The 21,946-nt window shown below is 52.5% G+C and overlaps 2 protein-coding genes across 9 annotated transcripts; one reads left to right on the forward strand and one right to left on the reverse strand.

The window, feature by feature from the left end:
* Positions 1-487: 487 nt before the first annotated feature.
* TIGD3 (tigger transposable element derived 3) lies at positions 488-2,825 on the forward strand. The gene has a single exon (XM_036764490.1). The coding sequence runs from the start codon at positions 488-490 to the stop codon at positions 1,901-1,903; it is 1,416 nt and encodes a 471-aa protein (XP_036620385.1). The 3' UTR covers positions 1,904-2,825.
* Positions 2,826-4,698: 1,873 nt separating this feature from the next.
* SLC25A45 (solute carrier family 25 member 45) lies at positions 4,699-21,585 on the reverse strand. Of its 8 annotated transcripts, none has more exons than XM_036765677.1 (6): positions 20,186-21,585; positions 15,715-15,758; positions 15,342-15,413; positions 14,433-14,618; positions 5,626-5,884; positions 4,699-5,396 (listed from the first exon to the last, which is right to left on the reverse strand). In XM_036765677.1, the coding sequence occupies exons 1-6, from the start codon at positions 20,271-20,273 to the stop codon at positions 5,128-5,130; spliced, it is 918 nt and encodes a 305-aa protein (XP_036621572.1). In that variant the 5' UTR covers positions 20,274-21,585; the 3' UTR covers positions 4,699-5,127. The 8 variants fall into 8 exon arrangements, with proteins under 8 accessions (XP_036621572.1, XP_036621575.1, XP_036621577.1 ...); XM_036765680.1 differs by having other exon boundaries at positions 15,391-15,413; positions 20,186-20,272; XM_036765682.1 differs by lacking the exon at positions 20,186-21,585 and adding an exon at positions 17,974-18,112 and having other exon boundaries at positions 15,391-15,413.
* Between the last annotated feature and the right edge of the window lie 361 nt (positions 21,586-21,946).

Here is a 21,946-nt window from a genome sequence, read left to right on the forward strand (position 1 = left end):
TCTCCTCCAGCTCGTCTCCCTCGCGGTTTCCCAGCGCCCCCCCCCGCCCCATCCTGTGTCTGCCCCTCCGGGTCCATTCACCCCTCTGCTTCTCATCTGTAAAGAAGGTTGGACTAGATTGTGGATCGATGGGATAGTATTAATCGCTGATACCAGCACTAGGTAAAGTGCTTAGCAAAGATGCACTGCGCACAGTAGGCACAGCTGTTCACAGTAGGTGCCGTACGAAGGCTTCTGCTCCCCTCGAAGTTCCCTCCCGGCTCCCCAGCCCTCCCCTCACCTGTTTTCTCCTCCCATCCCTCCTCAGCCCTGTCCCTCGGCTCCTCCCCTCACTCAGCCGCCTGCTCCTCTTGCCTTGGGGGTGCTCTCTCCCCCTCGCTTCCCCACCGTGGCTCTTCTCCGTCCATCCCCGCCTCCCTCTTCCCTTCTCTTGGCCCTGCCCACCCATCTTACGCGGCTCCCCACTCGCAGGTGCCCCCGAGAAGCCATGGAACTCGGCGGCAAGAAGAAGCTTCACGCCCTGTCGCTGGCAGAGAAGATCCAGGTGCTCGAGCTCCTGGACGAGTCCAAAATGTCCCAGTCCGAGGTGGCCCGACGTTTCCGGGTCTCTCAGCCCCAGATCTCCCGCATCTGCAAGAATAAGGAGAAGCTGCTGGCGGACTGGTGTAGCGGCACAGCCAACCGGGAGCGCAAGCGCAAGCGCGAGTCCAAGTACAGCAGCATCGACGAGGCCCTCCTGTGCTGGTACCACATCGCGCGGGCCAAGGCCTGGGATGTCACGGGCCCCATGCTGCTGCACAAGGCCAAGGAGCTGGCCGACCTTACGGGCCAGCACTTTGTGCCCAGCATCGGCTGGCTGGTGCGCTGGAAGCGCCGGAACAACGTGGGTTCGGGAGCCCGCCACATCCTCCCTCCTCCTCGGACTTCCCCAGAACCTCCTCCCCTGGGCTCTGACCCCCAGACTCCCATTGCCCTGAAGGACTTTTCCCCGGAGGATATCTTTGCCTGTTCCGAGGTGCCCTTGTTGTATCGGGCAGTGCCAGGTGGGGCGGCATTGGGTGATCAGGTACAGGTGTTACTGTGTGCCAACAGTGGAGGGACGGAGAAGCGTAGGCTGGTGGTCGCAGGGGGCCGTCAGCCTTCTCCTCGGTGCTTCTTTGGGGTCAGCAGTGAGGCTCTGCCTGTCCTCTACCGGCCGGGCCCAGGGATTCCCTGGGCAGACTGGCTGGCCCAGTTGGACCAGGACATGGGGCAGCAAGGCCGACAGGTGGTCTTGTTGCTGACTGCCCACCCAGCCAGGGAGGGTGCAGACCTGCCGGAGCTTCAGCACGTGAGGCTGTTGCCTCTGCCTGCTGATGGTACCATACCCTGTTTACCCACTCCTGTGGTGCGGGACTTCAAGACCCGTTACCGGCACCGCCTCCTGAGTAAGCTGGCCGCTCTCCGGGGGCAGCCGGAGGGCACATCTCTGGCTGCGGCTGGGGCAGGCATCACAGTGCTTGATGCCTTGCATATGATGGCAGCCGCTTGGGACAGAGTGCCTGCCAGCTTCATCAGGAGTAGCTTTGCCCTTGCTGGCCTATGGCCCAGCAGAACTCCTCCATCTACGAAAGAAGTGCCCAAGGTGGCCCCCTTGCCTAGTGGACTGAGACCCGAAGAATTTTCCCGTTTTGTGGACCTGGAGGGTGAGGAGACGGACATGGGAGGATGCAAGGAAGAGGTGATCAGTGAGGGGGAGGAAGGGAACGGGGACGATGGCTTCATACCTCTGCCGACCAAAGCAGATGCCTTGCGGGCACTGGGCACCCTGCGGCGATGGTTTGAGTGTAATGGGGCTTCCCCTGAACTTTTTGGGAAGTTTTATGACTGTGAAGAGGAGGTAGAACGCATGTGCTCCCAGTGAGGGCCCCCCAGGCCCATCATAGCCCCCATCCCCCACCTGCTTGTTTCCCATGGAAACGCTAACAGAGGGCACTTTGGGGATTTCTTTCCACTGGAAATAAGATGACTTCATGTTGAGAGGAGAGAAGCTGGGACGCCCAAGGCCAAGCTGTGAAGGCTTCCTCATCTTTGAGCAGAAAGACTTCAAACTGGGACCATCGATGGGGCAGATAATCTGAATATATTGCCTAGTAATACTTTAACTCTCTTGGAAATTCTAAGGTATTAGACGAGAAACCGTCGACAGGGAAGCTGGGAGCTTGAGCATGGGGAATCTAGGCTTTACAGCCAGTATGAGAACTCCATGAATTTTTTGTTTAAAACTAATTCTGCTGACGGCAATCAAGGTTTGAAACAGGGAGCCTGGGTGTCCCTTGCACAAGACGAGAGGGATTTAGGCAGTGGACAGAGGGTGGTTCACTGACACCTTTCCACCTCGCAGGCCTTTTGGCATTGACCCCAAATTGCTGCCACTTCCCCCTCAGATCATGGTGGTTGGTGCTACAGCTCGGGCTTCCAGGCAGGACGAGTAAAAAGAATTTCCTTTCAGAAGTATCCCAGAGCACTTCAAGTGAAGGGGAAGCTGCATTAAGCACTCTGTAGCATATATCCCTAGTATGAAAAGATTGAGTCCAAGAAATAACTGGAAGTGGCCAAGGAGAGGGGTGTCACACCAGTGAATCATCAGTCCTATAGAGAAAATAAGAATGAGTGCTCCTTTGGCATATCAAGGCCAGGGCCCTAATTTTCCTGAAAGTCTTTTCCGGTCTTGGTTCTTACTTGACTTTTTGTAGACATCTCTCCTGAGGAGGCTGACCAAACTGGCCAGTCCTGTTACTCTTTCAAAGATCAGAATTTCTAGACTAGTGGAGAGGACATCGGTCACTGGGGAAGCTGAGACCTTGTAACTCGACCTGGGTTCTCCAAATTGGAGTCAGTGTGGGTCAGGGAAAAATACCAGACTTCCTTTGCCACCCTACCCTTGAGGCTGAGGTATGCATTGTTACCTGTACAGGAAGTATATTCACACACAAATCACTGAGTCCGGCTGATATTGGGAGAGCTCTGCCAGACGACTTTGGGCACATCGCCCTCGTCACCTCAAACTGAAAGCCTGAAGAGAAGGCACCAGTTTTAAGGCCCAGAGTTTCAGAGGATTTTTGTTTTTCTTGCCAGTCCCTAGGGTAGTAAATAACTGAGGAAAGCAAGGTGGAGAGTGGGGGAGGAAATTGTGTCCTAGGGTTGGTGGCTGTCTTCATTCCCTGGGTACAGACCCCAGCTTGGTCCATCACCCCCAAATAATGCGCGAGGCCCTTGTATTTTCCTAGTTTTCAGAGATGAGCCAGCCTGGGAAAAGCCTACCCTTGGCACTTACTTGACATCCACATCTACTTGACCCTAAACACTGGGTTTGGCTGTGGGGATGCTAGTCTCAGCTCATTAATTTTTTTAAAGCAGTAAACAAACTTAGGAATATTCATTTACAACTTTATACAAATGTGATATTCAGCTGGAATGGGGGGAAGGAGGGAAGCATTTCATGGTTTGAGGAAAGTCCCTTGTTCCAGGGTACTTTGGGATCTAACTACCCTCCTCCAGACTGCACAGCTATGGTTTTCCTCCTTATCCCTCCTTTTTTTCTCCCCAAGATTTTGAGCCATTATAAGAAAATATTCCCTTGACTCTTCCATTTCAGACTAGGTTAGGCAGCGTAGACACCTGCCCCACTGTCACTAACCCTCTTTGTTACAGGGCTCAGGAGGAGAAACCAAGGGAAAACCAGAACCATGAGTGTCTTCTGAATTAATTGTGGCATTAGAGGAGTAAAGGCTGGAAGGGACCTTGAGGTCCTCGTTCCCTTTCCGGATGTTGCTGGGAGGCTCATCAATGATGCGCCCAAGATTACATAGCTAGGAAGTAGCAGAACTAGTGAATAGCCAAGCCAGGATTTGAACCCTAGTCTTCTGAGCCTGTATCTGGCGCTCTTTAGGTAAGAGTCAGAATTATCTTTGCCCTAGAATCACAGAGCTGGAAGGTCGTCTTTTCTGGCCCCGGTCTCTAGGAAGGTCAGCGATGAACTGGTTTCTATTTTTAAAAGGTCTTTAAGAATAAAGATTCTCCTTCCTCTCTTGGGAGCTTTGCCAGTGTTGAGTTTTCTTACAGGCACATGGTTCTTCCTTTGATCCAATGCTTAACTGCTTACTTTGACCTCTCTTTTTGTCCTCACTGGACATGAACTAGTTAATGTTCTAGGCTCACGAGAATTCCTTATATTTCTGGAGACACTCAGGAAGTCATTGCTTGGCCTTGTATTTTCCAAAACAAAGAGCTTCCATACGCTAGTCTTTCTCCTCAGGGCTTATGTTTCTAACCCTTTAATTTTCTGACCACTTTTAAAATAGAGGGCTTCACCAAGGCCAAGTCAAATGTAAGGAAGCTCATACATTAGCAGGAACAATACTGACTCGTTCAGTTTCTGGTACACTGAGACCTTAGGATGAGAAATGAGGGGGAAGGGAATAAGCCTTTATTTATGATCCGCCCCCACCACTTATGCCAACCTCCAGTGGGGTAGAGGAGGCCTTGGGTTCATGACAGTGCCATATCAGCTGTAGCAGGTCCTAGGCTAGAAAGGCTTCAGGTGTGAACCCAGGGACAGGCTGGCTGTCTCCTGAGGACAGGCCTGCCCCTGGCTGGCTGCACTGGAGTTTTTTGGTCACACATTGAGCCACACACAGAGCAACTTTTGACAATATTTTCTTAAGTCCTAGGGGAGGCATTGGGATGTGAGGAGGAGGTCAGACCCAGATCATACACCCAAGTAAGCATGCATCACCTCCTTTTCTCAGGAACCTCATCTAGAACTAGAAGGGCCCCCAGAGGCCATGTGGGTCACCCATCCCCACCCCCATTGTACAGATAAGGAAACTGAGGCCCAAAGCAGTCTGTTGTTTGTTGTCCTTTATGCTTGTCTGTGTTCCCCTCCATCCCGTTCTCAATGGGTCGCTTTTATCCAGGCCAGTTGAAACCCAACTCCTGCCACCCAAAGAAGAAGTCATTTTGCCCAGTTTAGGTAGTGGAGGCAGATTGGCTGGCCACCTTCTTCCACCATTTGGGTACCAAACTGGGATTCAGTCTCTCAGAGTTAGAACTTGCTGGGGGAGCTGCTGACACCACCCAGAAGGCTCAGCTCAGGAACCGGAGGAGATGCTCATAGCTGAAGAAGGTTACAGCATTGACAGGAAAAGCCCGGGCACTGTTGAGGGTCAAGCCCCGGAAGAAGACACCTGGCCCTTCTTGCCGGACACTGCTCACCATGCAATCTAGCAGCCCCCGGTACTCTCGATGCTTAAGCCCATCCATTTGCATCCGTGACTTGACCACATCCAAAGGAGTGGCTACGGTCCAGGATATTATCCCTGCAAAGCCCCCAGCCACCAGCATTGTAGCTGAGCCTGCAATTAAGAAACGGAGAAGAAAGACCTGAGAGCCCAAGTGTTTCCTCCTCTGGGCTCTGCCATCTTGGAATGAGGGCATCCAACTTTCCTATCCCATCGTGAAACCAGCAAAGTGTCTCATCTCTCCCTACACACCCCTGCACATCCCCACCTCACCCCCACATCCTCCAGCCATGTTGTAAAAATGAGGTGTTCAGCCCCTTTCCTTCCCCTCCTTCCTACTTACCAGGTTCCTTACTGTCTGAAGTAAGCCACCAACTGAGACCCTCATAAGTGAGAAAATAGAGGCCCAGAGTCGGAGTATCCCTCAACACCAGAGCCCAAGCGCCCCGAAACAAGCCCCGAGGCCCCTCCTCCCGGAGAATGGTCCTGGCACAGTGCAGGGGACCCCTGTACTGGGGTGGGGCCGCTCCCGGCCGAGCCCGGGGCTCCATCTGGTTCTGCAGTCGAACTTTGATGAGGTCAAAAGGAGCCAAGCAGTAGGCCTACAGGGAAGCAAAGGAGACCAGTTGGGAGGGGAGGCTGACCAACAGCAGCCTGATTAGAGAACCACTCTCCCACTTATCAGTGGGGCATACAAGAGAGACCCAGGTAGAAAGAGCAGGAAGATGCATGGACTCTACTTTAGGAAGGTAACAGGCTAGGAAATTTGAGACCCAGTCAAAGTGGGTGACTAAGGTCACACAACTAATCAGTGATGAGTCTTCTGACCCCAAGTCCAGGGTTCTTCCTACTTGGAACTTCAGGTCTTGAACCCCTGACCCTTAGCCTCACTTAGCATTGTGCTATTCTAGACAGCTGTATCAGTCCCAAAGGCTCCCAGTGACTTGCCTCCATGACATTCCTCCCTTGGTAACCTCTGGGGCCTCCCAAGTCTCAGGACCTCAGTGCCTCAACAGTCTCCTTTGCACAACCCCTCCTGCTCCTAGCTCCACCCTTTTGAGTGTGGTAAGCAAGTGAAAGTCTGGATAATTAGCAGTGCTAGAAGTCTTCAACAGAAGGTTGAATTTGAGAGAACATTGTGGAAGCTTGTAGACCAGAATCATTGAGATTAGAATGTGAGAATCTCGCCAGCCTGGCACCAAAGTGATGGAATAGTGATGGGGGCTTCTGTTGTCCAGACATAAACTGGAGCACTCTCTGACCAAAACAGGAAAACTAATCACTTTATGATTTGCCTTTAATGATCATTTCATCTTTCAAAAGGCGAAGGGGCCACCAAGGGGGAAAAGCGTGTCTAATCTGATTCCCACTCACAGGGAGGAGCTGGTTAATGGGGTGGAAATGGCCAGAACCTTAGTGGGAATCGACTACTCCCTCCTAGAGTTTGTGCCAGAAACAATATGATGTATACCCCAGGCTTCAGGAAAGCAGATTTCAGAGGGTTCTGAGAAAAGCCCACTACACTAAGGAGAATTACGGATCACATTCTACAGTGGAAGTCAGACCAGAAGGAACAGGAAATGCTCAAGAATGAAAAGGGGCGACACAAAGGGGAACAACCCCAAAGAGGAGGAAATCTGGGAGTCTGTCCGAAGAGACCCATGTGGGTGCCCTCCCTAACCAACTTAGATTTTTAAAACATACACATAATAATAACTAGCATTTACACGGCACTTTAAGGTTTACAGAGCACTGCATACATGTCACTTAATCTTCACAGAAACCCTGTAAGGTAGGTGCTCTTATCAGACCCATTTTACAGGTGAAGAAACTAAGGCTGGGTGAACTAAAGACTTGCCCAGGCTCACGAAGCTGGTTAAGTGTCGGAGATGGAGCTGAGCTCGTCTTGTTTTTCTGCCTGCCGCTAGAGGGCACAGGACTCTCACCCACTACGCCCCCTTACAAGACAAAAAGCAAAGTCAGGGATCCCAAGGTGGACCCAAGAGTCTGGGACAGTCCTATAAAACTAGCTTCGAGATGGCTGAAGCTCAGAAGCAGCTGGGGCTGGAGGGGGAATCTAAGGACAACACAAAAGCGACAGGATGCTGTCCGAGGAGCTGCACCAGAAGGTCAAAGAAGAGATGGGGTGGTAACCAACAATGGAGCCATAATTTGCTTCTTTTCTCTGCCAAGGAGAATGACCTTTGTATTCATGACGTCAGAACAAAAGTGGCTAACGGAAGAATTGATATTAAAGATAAGAAAGGAAGGAGTCAGAGAGCACCTGGCAGCCCTTGATAAATCCAGCTGAATTCTCTCCTTGGGTCCTGAGAGAAAGGGCAGATGTGATTGCCAAGCCCCATCGATGTTGTGTGAAAGGTCATGGAAAATGGGAGCCCGAACACAAGATGGAAGGGCAATCGTCCCTGTGTTCACAAAAGGGAAGGAGTGAGTTTTAGGACTGAGCTTGACTTTTAATTCCTCGGGAAACCCTGGGACCGATGGTTAAAGAGATGGCTGTCAAACACTGAGAAAAGGAAACTGGGTTTATACAGAGCCAGCATGGCTTCCTCAAGGGCTGGTCATGCCAGACTGACCGCATTTCCTTTTTTTGACAATATCTTGATTTTAGCAAAGTTCTTGATAAAGTATCTCAAAATATTCTTAGGGAAAAGACGTAGGCTGTCAATAACACAACTGGATGAATTAAGAATTGGTTGAATGAGCAGCTGCAAAGGCAGCCATTAATGGGTCAATGTCGACTTGGCAAGAGGTCTCCCTCCAGTGGCGTGCCCCAGGGCTCTGTGTTTGGCTTTAGTGTGTTTCACATTTGTATCAGTGAACTACAGAAGTCCCAGAGGACATGTTCATTATATTTGCAGAAGATACCCTTGATAACAGAATCAGAATCCAGAAAGATGTGGACAGGCTAAAGGATCAGACTCTAGTGAGATGAAATTCAGCAGCTACCAAATATCTTATACTTGGGTACACGAGTGCAGGAGCGGGGTAAGCTTCCTGGCTAGACAGCAGTTTGTCTGAAATAGATCTTGGGGTTTTAGCAGACAACAACCTCAATATGTCAGCCAAGAAAGCTAATGGGACCTTGAGCTGCATGAGGAGGGACAGGGAAAGAGAGAGGAGAGTCCCACAGTCCTCTGCCTTTCTTCCTCATCTGGTACACTGGGGTTAGCTCTGGACACCGCAGGCTATCAACGTGCTGGAAAGTGTCCAGAGTGGGGCAATCAGTATTGATTAAGTGCCTACTATGTGCCAGTGTGAAAAGCACTGGGAGTACAAAGAGGTGGGCCCTGCCACAAGGAGCTCATACTGTAATGGAGGAGACAAAATGCAAACAAATACACCCAAACAAGCTCCATACAGGATAAATAGGAAATAATTACCAGAGAGAAGACACTAGAATTAAGAGGTGTTGGGGATTTTAGTTGGGTCTTAAAGGAAGCCAGGAAGGGAAGTCAGCAGGCAGAGATCAGGAGGGAGGGCATTCCAGCCATGGAGGCAGCCAGAGAAAATGCCCAAGTTAGGAAATGGAGGCTGCGGTCTGTGGAACAGCCAGGAGGCCAGTGTCACTGGGTGGAAGAATACCTGCTGGGGGGTAAGGTGTAAGAACGATGGGAAGGTGGGAGGGGGCGGGTGATGAAGGGCCTGGAATGCCAAACGGGGCATTCTTTATTTGGTCCTAGAGGCAATAGGGAGCCCCTGGAGTTTGTTGAGTAGGGGGTGACGTGGTCAGGGAAATCACTCTGGTGGGGCAGAAACATTCGCCAGGCTTCATCAGCAGGTTGGTGGGAGAAGACAATACCAGGATGTTCGAAAGACCTTGAGCTCCTGGCACGAGGATTAGCTAATGGAACGTTGGCGTGTTTGGCCCGGATCAGAGAGGACCGGGTGGGGGTTGGGGTGGGGGACAGTGCAGTAGCTGCCTTCAAATATGTGTCGGGTATTTGATAGGTTGGACTTGTTCTGACTGGCCCAGAGAACAGAATCAGGAGCTTTGGGGGGAGGACGCTGAAGAGGTGAATTGGGACCGGATAGGATGGGTAGGGTTACCCCTCAGGGGCTTGGAAGCAGAGGCCGATGGGCCTGTCAAGGATGCTGGAGCATGGAGACGCCCACCAGCCACACCGGATGGCTGCTGAGCTGGCCTTCTACCTAGAAAAGTGAGGCTCTGTAGCAGAGATGAGGACCTGAGGCCTTGATTAGGCTGGGGGGAGGGGCCTCAGGCTTCGCTTGTTTGATAAGTAATAATAAAACCTCGCTGATATAACGCTTTAAGTTTTGCCAAAGGTCTGCCTCACACAGGCCCCCCTCCCTGTCAGGACACGTCCTGATCGTTCCCGCGTCTCGGATGAAGAAACCGAGGCTTGTTTATTGTCGCACAAACTCACACCCGGGGCCCTTGACTTCATCTCTCCTTACTGCCCACACAGCCAGGAGGCACTGGATCGGCTCAGGCTGGGGAAGAAGAACAGGGGCTAATAGTGAGCTGGTCCTGAGCTCAAGAGCGTGGCTGGGCTGGAGGCTTAGACAGGGAGCGCACGAAGGGCCGAGGTTCCCAAGGAGGGGTTGACTTGATTTTTGTAAAACCTTTAAAACCTCAATTCTCCTTAAATGGAAGACAAGCAGCTAGCGAGTATGTCAGGAAAGCAGCGCACCCGTCTGCTGGTGTCAGGCCCGCGCTCCCGGGCTCTTCCGGCCCTCCCTGGCTGACGCACTGCCTGACAGTACCTGTGCCTCCTCATCATTCGTCCTCGGCAGAGAGGGGCTGGAGCGCCGGGCCCGGAGTCCGGGAGACCTGAGTTCAGACCCGGCCTCGGACGCTTACCGCGTGACCCTGCGCGAGTCACTTAACCCTGCTGGCCTCAGTTTCCTCCACGGTCAAATGAGCCGGAGAAGCGTCTGCCAAGAAAACCCCAGATGGGGTCACCGAGACTGAGACACCTCAACAGCGGACGAGCAGAAAGGAGGCTCCCGCCGCGACGCGGCCCTTCCGCCTCCCGCCTCCCTCGCGCCTCTCCAGGCGTCTCCGCTTTCACACCAAAGCCCCTTCTCCTTTCCTTCCTTCCTTTCTTTTTTTTTGGAGGGGAAAAGGCAAGGAAATCGGGGTTAAGTGACTCGCCCAAGGTCACGCAGCTAGTAAATGTCAAGCGTCCGAGGCCGAATTTGAACTCAGGTCCTCCCGACTCCAGGGCCGGTGTTCTAGTCACTGCGCCACCCAGCCGCCCCCACCCCTTCTCCTTTTCTTAAGGTAGGCTCCATTCCCCTGTGACCTTGAGAGTGGGGAGCAGGGGCTGAGCAGCGAGGGGAACCTTTCGAGGAAGGAGGCAGGCCGGGTCACTGAGTCACGCCCCTTCATTTTGGGGGGTGACGAAGGCAGGCTCAGAGAGTGACGTGCCCAAGATCACACAGGTAAGTAATTTACAGGCTCAGGCTTCGATCCCAGATCTTCTGTCTCCAAGTCTACGACGTGATGCTGGTTTCTATCTTCACAATGTTGCTCACAGCCAACCCCCACCCGGCCCCTCCAAACTGTCTAGTACGCACACCGTAGGTACCAGCCCGCACCCCTTCCTGTCGTCATTCGGTCCTGTCCGACTCTCTTTGACCCCTTCTGGGTCCAGCTCATTTTACAGACGAGGAAACTGAGGGGAACAGGCTTAAGTGGCTTGGTAAAGGTCTGAAATCGGGTTTGATCTCAGGGAGATGGGCCTTCCTGACTCCAGGCCCAGTGCTCTGTGCACCACGGCACCACCTCGCTGTTCTTCCCCCCTCCTACCATCCCCATCAGGCTCACCAGCTAAGGGTCATCCTGGACTCTCTCTCCACCCCCAGAGTTGAGCTGTTGCCAAACCTGTCCGTGTCACCTCTGCAGCATCTCTAGGACACGCAGGCCCTCATCCCTCACATCTGGCCTACGGCGATGGATGCCGGTGGCTCTGCCCCTGCTGACCGCAAGTGAGCTTAGAAAAATGCCTCGGGAGCTGGACCAAGACTAAATCAGGCCCCAAATTCCTTGTTCAGGAAGATTCCAGCCTGGAGGCTTTGGGAAGGATAAGGGTGTGTGCCCCACCCCTGCCAGGCTGGGAATGGAGAGAAACCTGAACCTTTGGGGGAGCTAGCAATCATTAATTTCAGCAAACAAGCCAATCTTCTGTCATCACTGTGGACTGTGATCCTCATTAGGAATGGGAAGTGTGGCACTAAACAGATACTGGCTGAAGGGGCCCTGGGGGCCAAGCTAGAAGATGCCATCGATAGGGGAGGCAGAAGACTCGGGTTCAAATCCCTCGCTAGCTCCATGAGCCTCAATTTGCTAATCTGTCAGATGGATACAGTCATACAGTCCTGAGGGGAGAAGAGCATTTTCTAAACCTCCGAGTGCCATCTATAGAAATGGCGGCTCTTCCACTCTGGCCCCTCGCCCAAGGTGCTCTACACACCGGGCATGCTGTGTGGCACTTGCTAGCTGCTCACAGCACATTTTGCTGTTGCTGCTCGGTTGTTTCTTAGCCGTGTCTGACTCTTCGTGACTCCATTGGGGGTTTTCTTGTCAAAGGTACTATAATGGTTTGCCATTTCCTTCTCCAGTTCATTCTGCAGATGAAGAAACTGAAGCAAACAGGGTGGAGTGACTTATCCAGGGTCACACAGCTAGGAAGTGTTTGAGGCCAGATTGGAACTCGAGGAGATGAGTCTTCCTGACTCCAGGCCCAGCGCTCATTAGGTGCTTTATAAACATTTATTGATGATGGACTCTTTCCCTCTCAAACAGCCTCCTCCTGGAACTTGACTCCCTCCAACCCCACCCCCAAAAGGCTCATGAAATAAAGATCAAGGACAAAGACCAAGCCCAAGTTATCTAAGCTACTTAATGATTAATACAGTACCACCTCTGTCCCCGAGATCCGTGGAACTAAGTGTTCATTAATAAGCCAGGCTTATGGAGCCACGGCTCCTGGGGACGCCAGGAGGCCAGGTGGGAACTGGGGTTAGGGCAAGGAGAGGGGAGGATGTCAGGGTTAGCCTTCAGCGAGGCCTGAAGCCTGGTGCTGGTCACGTGGCTATCAGCATCACACCGAGAGGAGAGGGTCCTCAGCCTAGATTCAGTTAGGCTTATAATAGGATATAGCGGGTCAACAATTCGATTTTATACATTTATTAGGCACTTACTGAGTGCCTAGGACTGTGCTAAGGGTACAAAAATGGGTTCCAACCTGCCACTATCTCACACAGCAGGCACATAGATAAGGAGGTATCAGACCATCTGGGGGAAGAGGAACACTATTGACTGAAGGGATCAGGAAGGGTGGGGGCCACAGGGAAGGGCACCTAAGATGAGCCTTGAAAGAACCTCAAGAGTCTACAGTCTGGGAGTGGGCAGGGAAGGCATTCTAGGCCTGGGGGCTGCCTAGTGCAAAGGTGCAGAAATACGCTGCCCGAGGCCAGGGAGCAAATGAACCAGTTTGGCTGGACAGAGTATGCATGATGGGGGTGAATAAGAGAAGGAAGGCTGGGAAGGCCAGCTGGAGCCAGATGGTGAATGGGACTAGAAGCTCCTTGAGGGCAGGGACTCTCTCTGGCCTCTTTGTATCCCCAGTGCCTGGCACTCAGTAGGCACCTAATAAATGTTGACTGACTGACTGACTGAGCAGCTTAGATCTTTTCAAAGAGGCAAGGGGGAGCCACTTATGGTTCTGGAGCTGGAGATGGCCTTGAGCAGACCCACACCTTAGGAAGATCAGATTTGCAACTGGATAGAAGATGGATTGGAGAGAGAACAGAGGGCCAGTAGGAGATCAATGAGGGTCTGCCGCTGCTAACCAAGGGTCAGGGATGGGACACAGGACATGGGAGAAGCTGAACCGATGATTGGCAAACCAATCGAGGGAGAAGGAAGAGTCGAGCACCACCCCAAGGTGGCAAACCCAGATGATGGGAACGATGCTGCTGTTGTCACTAAAATGAGAGTCTGGGGAAAGGGTGAGGTTAGTTGCTAGTGGCATGCTAAATTTGAGATGCCAAAGGGGCATCCATCCAACAGGCTAGTGATGAGGGAATGCTCTCAGCAGAGGGTGGGGCTGAATCGAGAATCATCTGCATAGGGAAGATGATTAAACCCATGAGGGGACATGAGGTCACCAAGAAAGACCATGTGAAGGAAGAAGAGAAGAGGCTCCAAGGAGCACCCCAAAGGACACTCATAGTTAGGGGGTGGCAGGAGGATGATGGGAGGAGGCAAGCCAGGGGAGGGTCAAGCCATAAATCAGAGAGAAAAAAGAAGTCAAGGAAGGTGAGGAATGAGAAGAGAGTGAGCATTACTCATTGGAGCATAGACCTGGGGCAAAAAGGGATCTCATTCAACATTCAATTTTACAGATTAGGAAACTGAGGCCCCTGGAAATCAGGCAACTGGCCCAGAGTCACCCAGAAAGTAAACACAGTGGTGGGGTGTGAGCCCAGCTCCTCTGATTCCAGGGCCCCACATTGCTTCCCAATATTCCCTAATTATGAGTCAAGAAAACACTTCCAAAGGTCAGGAGGTCCCACACAAGGAGATCAGACTGCCAAGATGGCAGCCTTAGGGCTAGAGATCGGTGTTCCCCTTTGGTGGCCTGGTTCCCTCCCTTGAGCGCTGACCTCAAGCCTCTTTACCAACCTCTGAGCTCTTTCTAGACATCTCAGTGTCCTCTGTCCCCTGTCTGGCACTCCTCACCTCTACAGTGTCCAGACCCCAGGCCTATGCAGATGGTCAATTTGACCTGTATCCAAGTGGACTGACAGTCCCTAGAAGCTGGGAATGAGGCTCTCTCCCAACAATTCTTCATTTATCCCAAGTGGAAGGTTTTGGAGTCTTCCGTAAGAGGGTGTGTGTGGGGGTTCAGGCTGCCTTCTACTAAGAAACTCTGACCTTATCTGCCAGAGAAGAAGCCCTGAAGAGAAACATTCCTTTTCTGATCATCTGTGGTGATGATAGCATGGACTATGGTGTCATCGCCTGTCCGAAGCTCCAGCCCAAGGAAGGGAGGGCCAGAAGGTGCGGCTGCTACGTGTGTGTACTCCAGCCCTGACGCCCTTCAGAGAGTAGAAGTCCAGCCTTCCCTAGTGGTCAAAAGGGTGGATCACACTTACCTGCACAAACCCTCCGATGCTGCCAGCCACAAAGATGTGGCCATAGTTGGGGGGCTGGGCCTTTCGCTCCCAGTGGGACGTGGAGCTGAGAAGGAGAAGGGAGTTGCTGTAGGTTCCAAAAAGGACAGAGTTGACCACGGCCACGCTACCGATGGGGAAGCTCATTCCCTTAAAGAAGCCCAGGACCTGTAGGCAGAGACCGAGCCAGGCCTGGGCTGGAGATGGGCCCTGGTGGCTGTGCTCAGATGGGGCTCACGGCGGGGGCAGGCTCTCCTCCTTGTCAGTCATTCCATTCACCCCATAAGCATGGATTAAGGGCTTCCTATGGACCAGACTTGGTCCTAGGGACTGGGTACCAATCCCCCGAGCCCACCAAGTAGCCCCTGCCCTCAAGAGAGTGACATTCGACTTAAAATAGAGCCCACTCTATGCCTACAAGCACTTGGAGACAGGTAGAAATCCTGAAGTCCTACTGAAAATAACCCCTGAGGTCATCTAGTTCAAAGCCCCTCATTTTACTGGAGAGGGAGAAGAGCAAAGAAGAGACCTGAGCTGGGTGGAGGGTCCAAGCTTGAATCCCACCCAGGCCACTCACTACCTGTAAGCCCTCCCACAAGGGGCTTTGAGCTCAGTGGGCCTGTTTCCTCATCTGTAAAATGAGAAGGTCCCTTCCAGCTTTGAAAAGACGATCGTGGGAGCCAGGGAGATTGCTGCGACAAGCAGCCGGGTTTCGGAGCTTGCCGGGCAAGGTCTTTTGCGCTGGCACTCGGCCCTCCCTCACTAGCAGCCCAAACCTCATCTCATCTCTGCATAGGTTAGATCTGAGCTAGCGTTCAGGGGAGGGGAGGGGGAGGAGAGACCTGCTCCTGCCCAAGCTGCCCCCTCCTCTCGAGAATCAGAGCTTCTTACTGACTCCTGGCGGTACGTTTTGATCACGCAGTCCACGATACCCCGGTACCTGTTCTGGGTCTGCAGCCGAACCTGGAGGCAGAGGAGACACTGGGCTCACCATTGGGAAGTGAAGAGAGGTCAGTGGAATTTATCATGGGGGGGGCCAAGGAAAGGGGGTATGCCATGGGGGGCCTTCAGCCATCCCCCACAAGTAAACAAGTCCACTCATCGATGTGTTCCACTGCCCAGGAACTGGCCCAGCAGCTAGAACTGCTGCTTTGGGGCAGGATTCCTGCTGCACAGATGGCATGGGAATCCACGCCCTGACCTCAAGTGGTCCAGGTGTGCAGCTCTGCTTCCAGATGTTGACCACCACTTTTCTCATTCTCACCTTCACTGTGTCTAGGGGGTGTCCCAGCATCAAGCCCACAGCTCCTGTTGACAAGGAGAGAGAGATAGGCTACAGGGCCATTGGGTCAGACCCAGAAAGAGAGTACCCCCCAAGGGGAGAAGGGAGCCAATAACCCACTTCTTCCTCCCCACGAATCCAAGAAGAACGAGCCGCATCTTCCTCTTCTCCAGCCCAGGGGGGACCAAGACTCTCCCGGGTGCTCCCATCTAGCTGCCTCTGGCTCTAGCGTCTGGGGTTTTCCTGACCCCACCCCTCCCCAGCAAGGATTTCTACTTCATGGAATCCCTGATCTGGAAGGAACTTCAGAGAAGCCCTGAGAAAAAGAAACTCCAAGGGGGAAAGATGCCTGGCTTTCCAACCTTGACTTTTTTCCCATCCCACCCTCCCATCCCAGCCAGAGGCGGCTCTTTCAGGCAGGGAGATTCTGAGGAGCACACCTCAACTCCTAAAAGTATGGGGAGTCAGATTCTGAAAGCAGTATTGACTTTGGGGCCCTGGGGAGACTGGCTCCCCACGACAAATTCCACTGACCTCCCTCCACCTCCTGATGGTGAGCCCAGTGTCTCCTCTGCCTCCAGGTCTGGCTGCAGACCCAGAAGACGTATCAGGGCATCACGGACTGTGTGATCAAAATGTAAGTAAGAAGCTCTGATTTTCAGGAGGACGGGGCAGCTTGGACAAGAGCAAGTCTCTTTTCCCGCCCCCCCCCCTCAATTAATCCCTTAATGGTTTAGAGTGCTGAGAGGCCTGCAGGGAAAGTGGGTGGAGGGCCCTGGCACCCACTGATAATGCCCACAGCTCTAGGAGCCGATCTCCCAAGAGTCTGAGGTCCAACCTACCTTCCCCAGCTCCCAGAGTCCATCTAGACTGAGCAGTGGAATGAGAAGCCCTGGGTCCTAAACAGGCTCACCAAACCACTAGGGAGAGCCCATATATGCCATGATATATGTAGTTCAGAATTGGGAAAGCAGCCCCCTTTTCCTGCTGTCCCTACAGCTGTGACTGACACAGATAGATACAAAGCCAGATTACCCCAAGGGGCACCCATCCAGAAGGCCTCCTGTGGGCCATCATCAGGTGGGTGGGGAGATGGAAGAGACGCAGGGGTCTAGGATGGGACAATCCCTTTCTTAATGGGGGATTAAATTGTTAACATGTCTGGGCACAGGGAGTCTGGCCAGCACTCTGCCTAACCATGGCTTGCCACATCAGCTGGGACACAGCTGTCAGTGATCTCTTTCTCTCTTGTTCTCTATTGCTCTCTCTCCTGTCCCTCCTCTCATTCTCTTTCTCTATCTCACTCTTTCCTCTCTTTCAATCTCTCCTCTCTCAGTCTCTCTCCCTTCCTCTGTCTCTCTCCATCTGTCGGTCTCTCTCTCTCTCTTTCTCCCATATCCCACACAGTGATGCCCCCCCGAAGGGTACTCTGACACACCAGAAAATAAAAACTTCTCACCAGAGATCCAGCCAGCCACAAACTCTTCCACAGGCATTGTCCAAGGCACACAGGGGCGGGAAGCAGGGGGCTCTGGCGAAGGGGGAGAAGCTGGCCCAAGTGTAACTCAGCTCCTCCTCCAGGCCTGAGCTGACAGTTTCTCACTAATGTTTAAACCTAGGTGCAGGGGGGTGAGAAATGGCCCAGTACCCAGGGCCAAGAACCTTGGAGGGAGGGACAGATCCTGGATAAAGTACTAGAGAAGAGGGAGAAGCTGAAATGTTCTCAGAGGTGGGGACGGGGAGACCAGGCTTCCCAGCGGCCTCCTGGTTCCGGGTTCTCAACACCATGACATAAGGAGCTCTCCTCCCCACAAGCATGCCAGATATCCGGTTACAGTTGTGTTGGACTGCGTCCTGCCTCCTAGCCTGGGAAATCTTTAAGGAGTTAGCCACATGAAGCTGGCCTCTGCCTCCTGAAGCTCTGATGTCCATTCACATCGCCCAGCAGCTCTATGGAAGCTCACCTCGAGGGGACTGACCAGGACAGTCAAGAGGGCAGAGCCACTAGATGGCAATGCCAACTCACTGTAGGCACAGAACAAGGGAAGGGAGCGGGGCACCCCATCCATATGAGTCACCCACCAGAGTACTGGATAGGCTGTTTATGCCTCCCACGTCTGAGTGACTCAACCTTCCTTTCCATGAGTCTGATACCTGTCTGCCTCACAGGCCTTGTGCAGGGAGGGAGGCCCTGGAGGGGGGAAGGGCCTTGTGTATAGAGGCTGAGGCTCCCCAACTGACCTTTGCACAGCCACAGCCCAACACAAGTGGGAGGGCACCAGGGAGGCCGGAGGAGCAAACGGAGGAGTCACTTCCGAGTGGTGTACTCTAGGAGGGCTGCAGGTCCTGTCTGCTCCAGGGGTGGCTTCCCCCAAAGCCCTGGACTCAAATCTGAGAGTCCTCTTGCCCATGATAACCAGACACCCAGTGGCTTCCCCATGATCCCCCGGGGCAGGGCCTCAGACCAGGAGCCCTGACCCTGTTTGACAGGCAGCTCTGCCAGTCACTACCAATGTGACCTGATGGACTCCAGCTCCACTGGCTACCCCTCACCCTCACCACCTGCCAACCCATCTTCTCTTCAGATCGCACAGTTTTTGGATGTTGTCTTTTAGCGCTGTTCTTTGGAGTTCCTCATTGGTTACAGCTGTACACGTGTTCTTTGTACAATGGTATTCACAGAAGTAAATGCAAACTAGTCATTTCATGAGGGCGGGCACTAGCAGCTAGAAGGAGCAGGGGAGGCTTCCTAGAGGAGGCGGCCCTTGAGCTGAGCTTCCAAGAAAGCCAAGGATTCTAGGAGGGAGATGTGAGGGACGCGGAGAGACGGAACCCTGGGAACGTGGAAGAGCCAGAAGGCAGATGTGGCCTGAATGGAGAAGGGATGAAGGAGAGATATGTGGGATCCCCTGTGAGGTAGGCTTGGGTGTCATCCCAGAGGCATGAGAGAGCTACTGAAGCTTCCTGCATAGGGGAGTGACCAGGTCAGGCCTGTGCTTTCAGAACCGCAGGGATGGACGAGGAAGCAAAGAAGCCAGGCCAGGATCGGATAGAGCCCTAGCCGTGGACCTGGGAAGAGCCAAATCTGACGTTTACTGTATGAGCGCAGCCAAATCATGCTCTAAGCCTTTAGTATCTGAGATACAAAAAGGGCACGAAGGATTCTACCCGTAGGATGAGATGCCCTCAAGAGTGGCGTAAGACTGATGAGCTAACGCAGGCTAACTGCTGGGAAAACTGAAGGCAGCTTTGTGGACACGAGCCAGGACTGGCATTGCCCCACCCAGCCCCAGGCGGCACTGTTGTCCCCTTCTTCACAGGCCCCACGCAGGTCTCATCCCCTTCACCCAGAATGTGCTGGGGAGGAAAGGAAGTCAGCTCTCCATTTGCTAAATGCCAGAAGTGGCCCTGAGGACCAGAGCACTGGCTGGATGGGCAAATTAGAAGACCTGTGTTCGAATCCTGACCCTGCCACTTACTAGCTGAGACTGAGTGAATGGTTTGGTCTCTTTGGGCCTCTTACCTCATCTATAAAATGAAGAAGCTGGACTAGATCAGGAGTTCTTGACCTAGGACCCCTGAACTTGTGTTTTGCAAATAATTTGAACCCTTTAAGTAGAACAAGTTTCCTCTGTAATCCTATATAGTATATTTTATGCATTTAAAAACATGATTCTGAGACAGACTTCACCACAGGCTTCTCCGAGCTGCCAGGAGTCCATAACACAAAGCTTACAAGCCCCTGGACTGGATGGTCTCTGGGGTCCCTTCCAGTTTTAGGTTCTGTGGTCCAGTCCTGTCCTCACCAGTCTCTCCCTGCTCACACACCCCCGCACACTTCCCCTTAGGACAGGAAGTCTTCCAAGATTGAAGGACACACAAGAACAAAGGAGCAAAGATCTCCTCATATTCATGGGCAGAGGAATGGGCCTACTTCCAAGCCTTCTACTAATCCCCACCCCCAAGGGTTCTCCCCCACAGAGCTTTATTCCCACTAAAGGAGCTGCAGCCTCCTCTTAGCTAAAGGCTGATATCCAAGACTTTCACACACTTGGCTTCCCTTGGGGTTGACTGACTTCATACTACCTCTGAAGACACCACTTACCTCGTAGCTTGTTTGGTGAAGTGGCTCAGTGTCTACACTGAGATCTTTTGTGGGGGTAGGGAGCTGAGGACAGAGACCAGGATCCTCCTCCCCCTCAGTGCCCACCCACCCACTAGGGGAAGCTAGGAGAGAGAATGGTTTGTACTGTGGAAGGAGAACAGAGGTTCATCTAGTCCAGCCAGTAGCTTCCAGGCAGGAGGGACTCTGTCTCTTGTCCCAGATTTCCAAGAGTCCTGTTTCTTGACTACCAACATACTGGAACAATTCAGATCCTTCCCGAACAGCTAAAGATGTTCTTCCGTGACATGTGGTGAAACAGGAACAGTAGTAGAAATGACATGGGCTTACCTTTTTGCCATCCCCAGTTAATGGACACCCGCTTTCTTTCTTGGTTCTTGCTACCACAAAAAGGGCTGCTCTGAATACCTTGGTGCATGTGGGGACTGTCTGTCTTTGAACTCCTTCAGAAGTTCAGTAGTAAATTAATCAATTAAGCGCTTTCTGTGTGCCAGGCCCTGGGCAATCACTAAGTCAAAAGGTATTAACAGTTTAGTGAATTTTCTCACACAATTAAAAATTATCTCCCATAATGATGATACCGATGCACTCTCTCCAGGTGCCTGTCTTCCCACAGCCCTTCAGTTTTGACTACTAAGGTCTTTGATCATCTTTCCTATCTTGAGAGGTATGAAGTGAAACTTCGGGTTGTTTTAACTTGAATTTCTCTTGTTATTGGTGTCTTAGAGATCTTTCATATGGAGGGTGGTGCAATGCAATTCTTTGGAAAACCATTCATCTCCTTCGACTTCTCATCTCTTTGCTCTCATCCATGCTGTTTCTTTTTTCAATCCTATGTGAGTCTTGTTCATATCTTCTCCCAAATCTTCCATGGAAGATCTACCCATTGGAAGTCTTCCTCTAGGTCCTTCACCCAGCTAGTCAAGGAGATGTTTGGGAAAGTCCTTTATAAACACTGACCCACTATAGTTAAAATACTCTCATTGATGTGGGTGTTCCTTCCAGCTTGATGTAAATTGTAGCCCATCTGCACCTGCTTGTCTTGGCTAACATTTGTGCATGTCCTTCAACGGAGCTGGACACAAGGGTCTACCCAATGTTGCATGGATGGGGGCTTCCTTGCCTTCTCTTGCCATTGTCAGGTACCAGTGGAGCCCAGCGGGCACCTCTCACTCTGAGGTGATAGGCTTCTTGGGTAAGGTGCCAGTGGAGCCCATCGGGCACCTCTCACTCTGAGGTGATAGGCTTCTTGGGTGAGATCCTTGACTCTGGCTCTTCTTTGGAATTCATGGTCCTGTGCTGCAGCCTGCCCACTCTATGCCTCTTCATTGCCTTCTAAGTGATACTCAGTCTCAGCTCCTGGGAGACTGCGGTGTTACAGGACTTGCAGCCCTGGAGTGAGTCATCCGTGGCAAACCAGCCTGGCCCGCACCACCAAATGCTGCTTCGGCCATCCAGCAGGCCCAAGGCCAGGACCTCTGCTTGTTACCAGGAGGCTAACCTTCTACCTCCCCTTCCTGGATGATAATCAAATCAATGACCCCTCTGCTACAGTGAAGGACAAAACGGTTCTATCCTTTGTGCCCACTCCCTGGTCCTGTAATTTGGCTTCCTCGGATGTCGGGGGCATGCTCCTTCACCTGGACACCAGGGAATGGAAGCTCCAGGAGGGCAGGGAGGCAGTCTATAAACATTCATCGGGCTCCAACAACTGCCCTTCTTCAGTCCAGTCTGACTTTTCATGACTCCTTTAGGGTTTCTTGACAAAGACACTGGGGGGATTTGCCATTTCCTTCTCCAGCTCCTTTTACAGATGAGGAAACTGAGGCAGACAAGGTGAAGTTACTTGGCCAAGGTCACACAGCTCTATCACACCCAGGCGCTCTGTCCACAGCGCCACAGGTGCCGAGAAAAGCCTCAACGATAAAGGAAGAGCTCCCGGTCTAATGGGGTTTCTACAGCTTCCCGACCAAAGGCAGCACCCAAAACACCCAAAGTGCCCCGCGGGCAGAACCACGTGGGAGGCCTAAGGGGTGGGGCCCAAGAGTCTCTTAGGCGCCAGAGAGATGCGCATGCGCCACATCTCTGGCC

This window comes from Trichosurus vulpecula, chromosome 6 (assembly GCF_011100635.1).
Source record: "Trichosurus vulpecula isolate mTriVul1 chromosome 6, mTriVul1.pri, whole genome shotgun sequence".
Taxonomy (NCBI): domain Eukaryota; kingdom Metazoa; phylum Chordata; class Mammalia; order Diprotodontia; family Phalangeridae; genus Trichosurus; species Trichosurus vulpecula.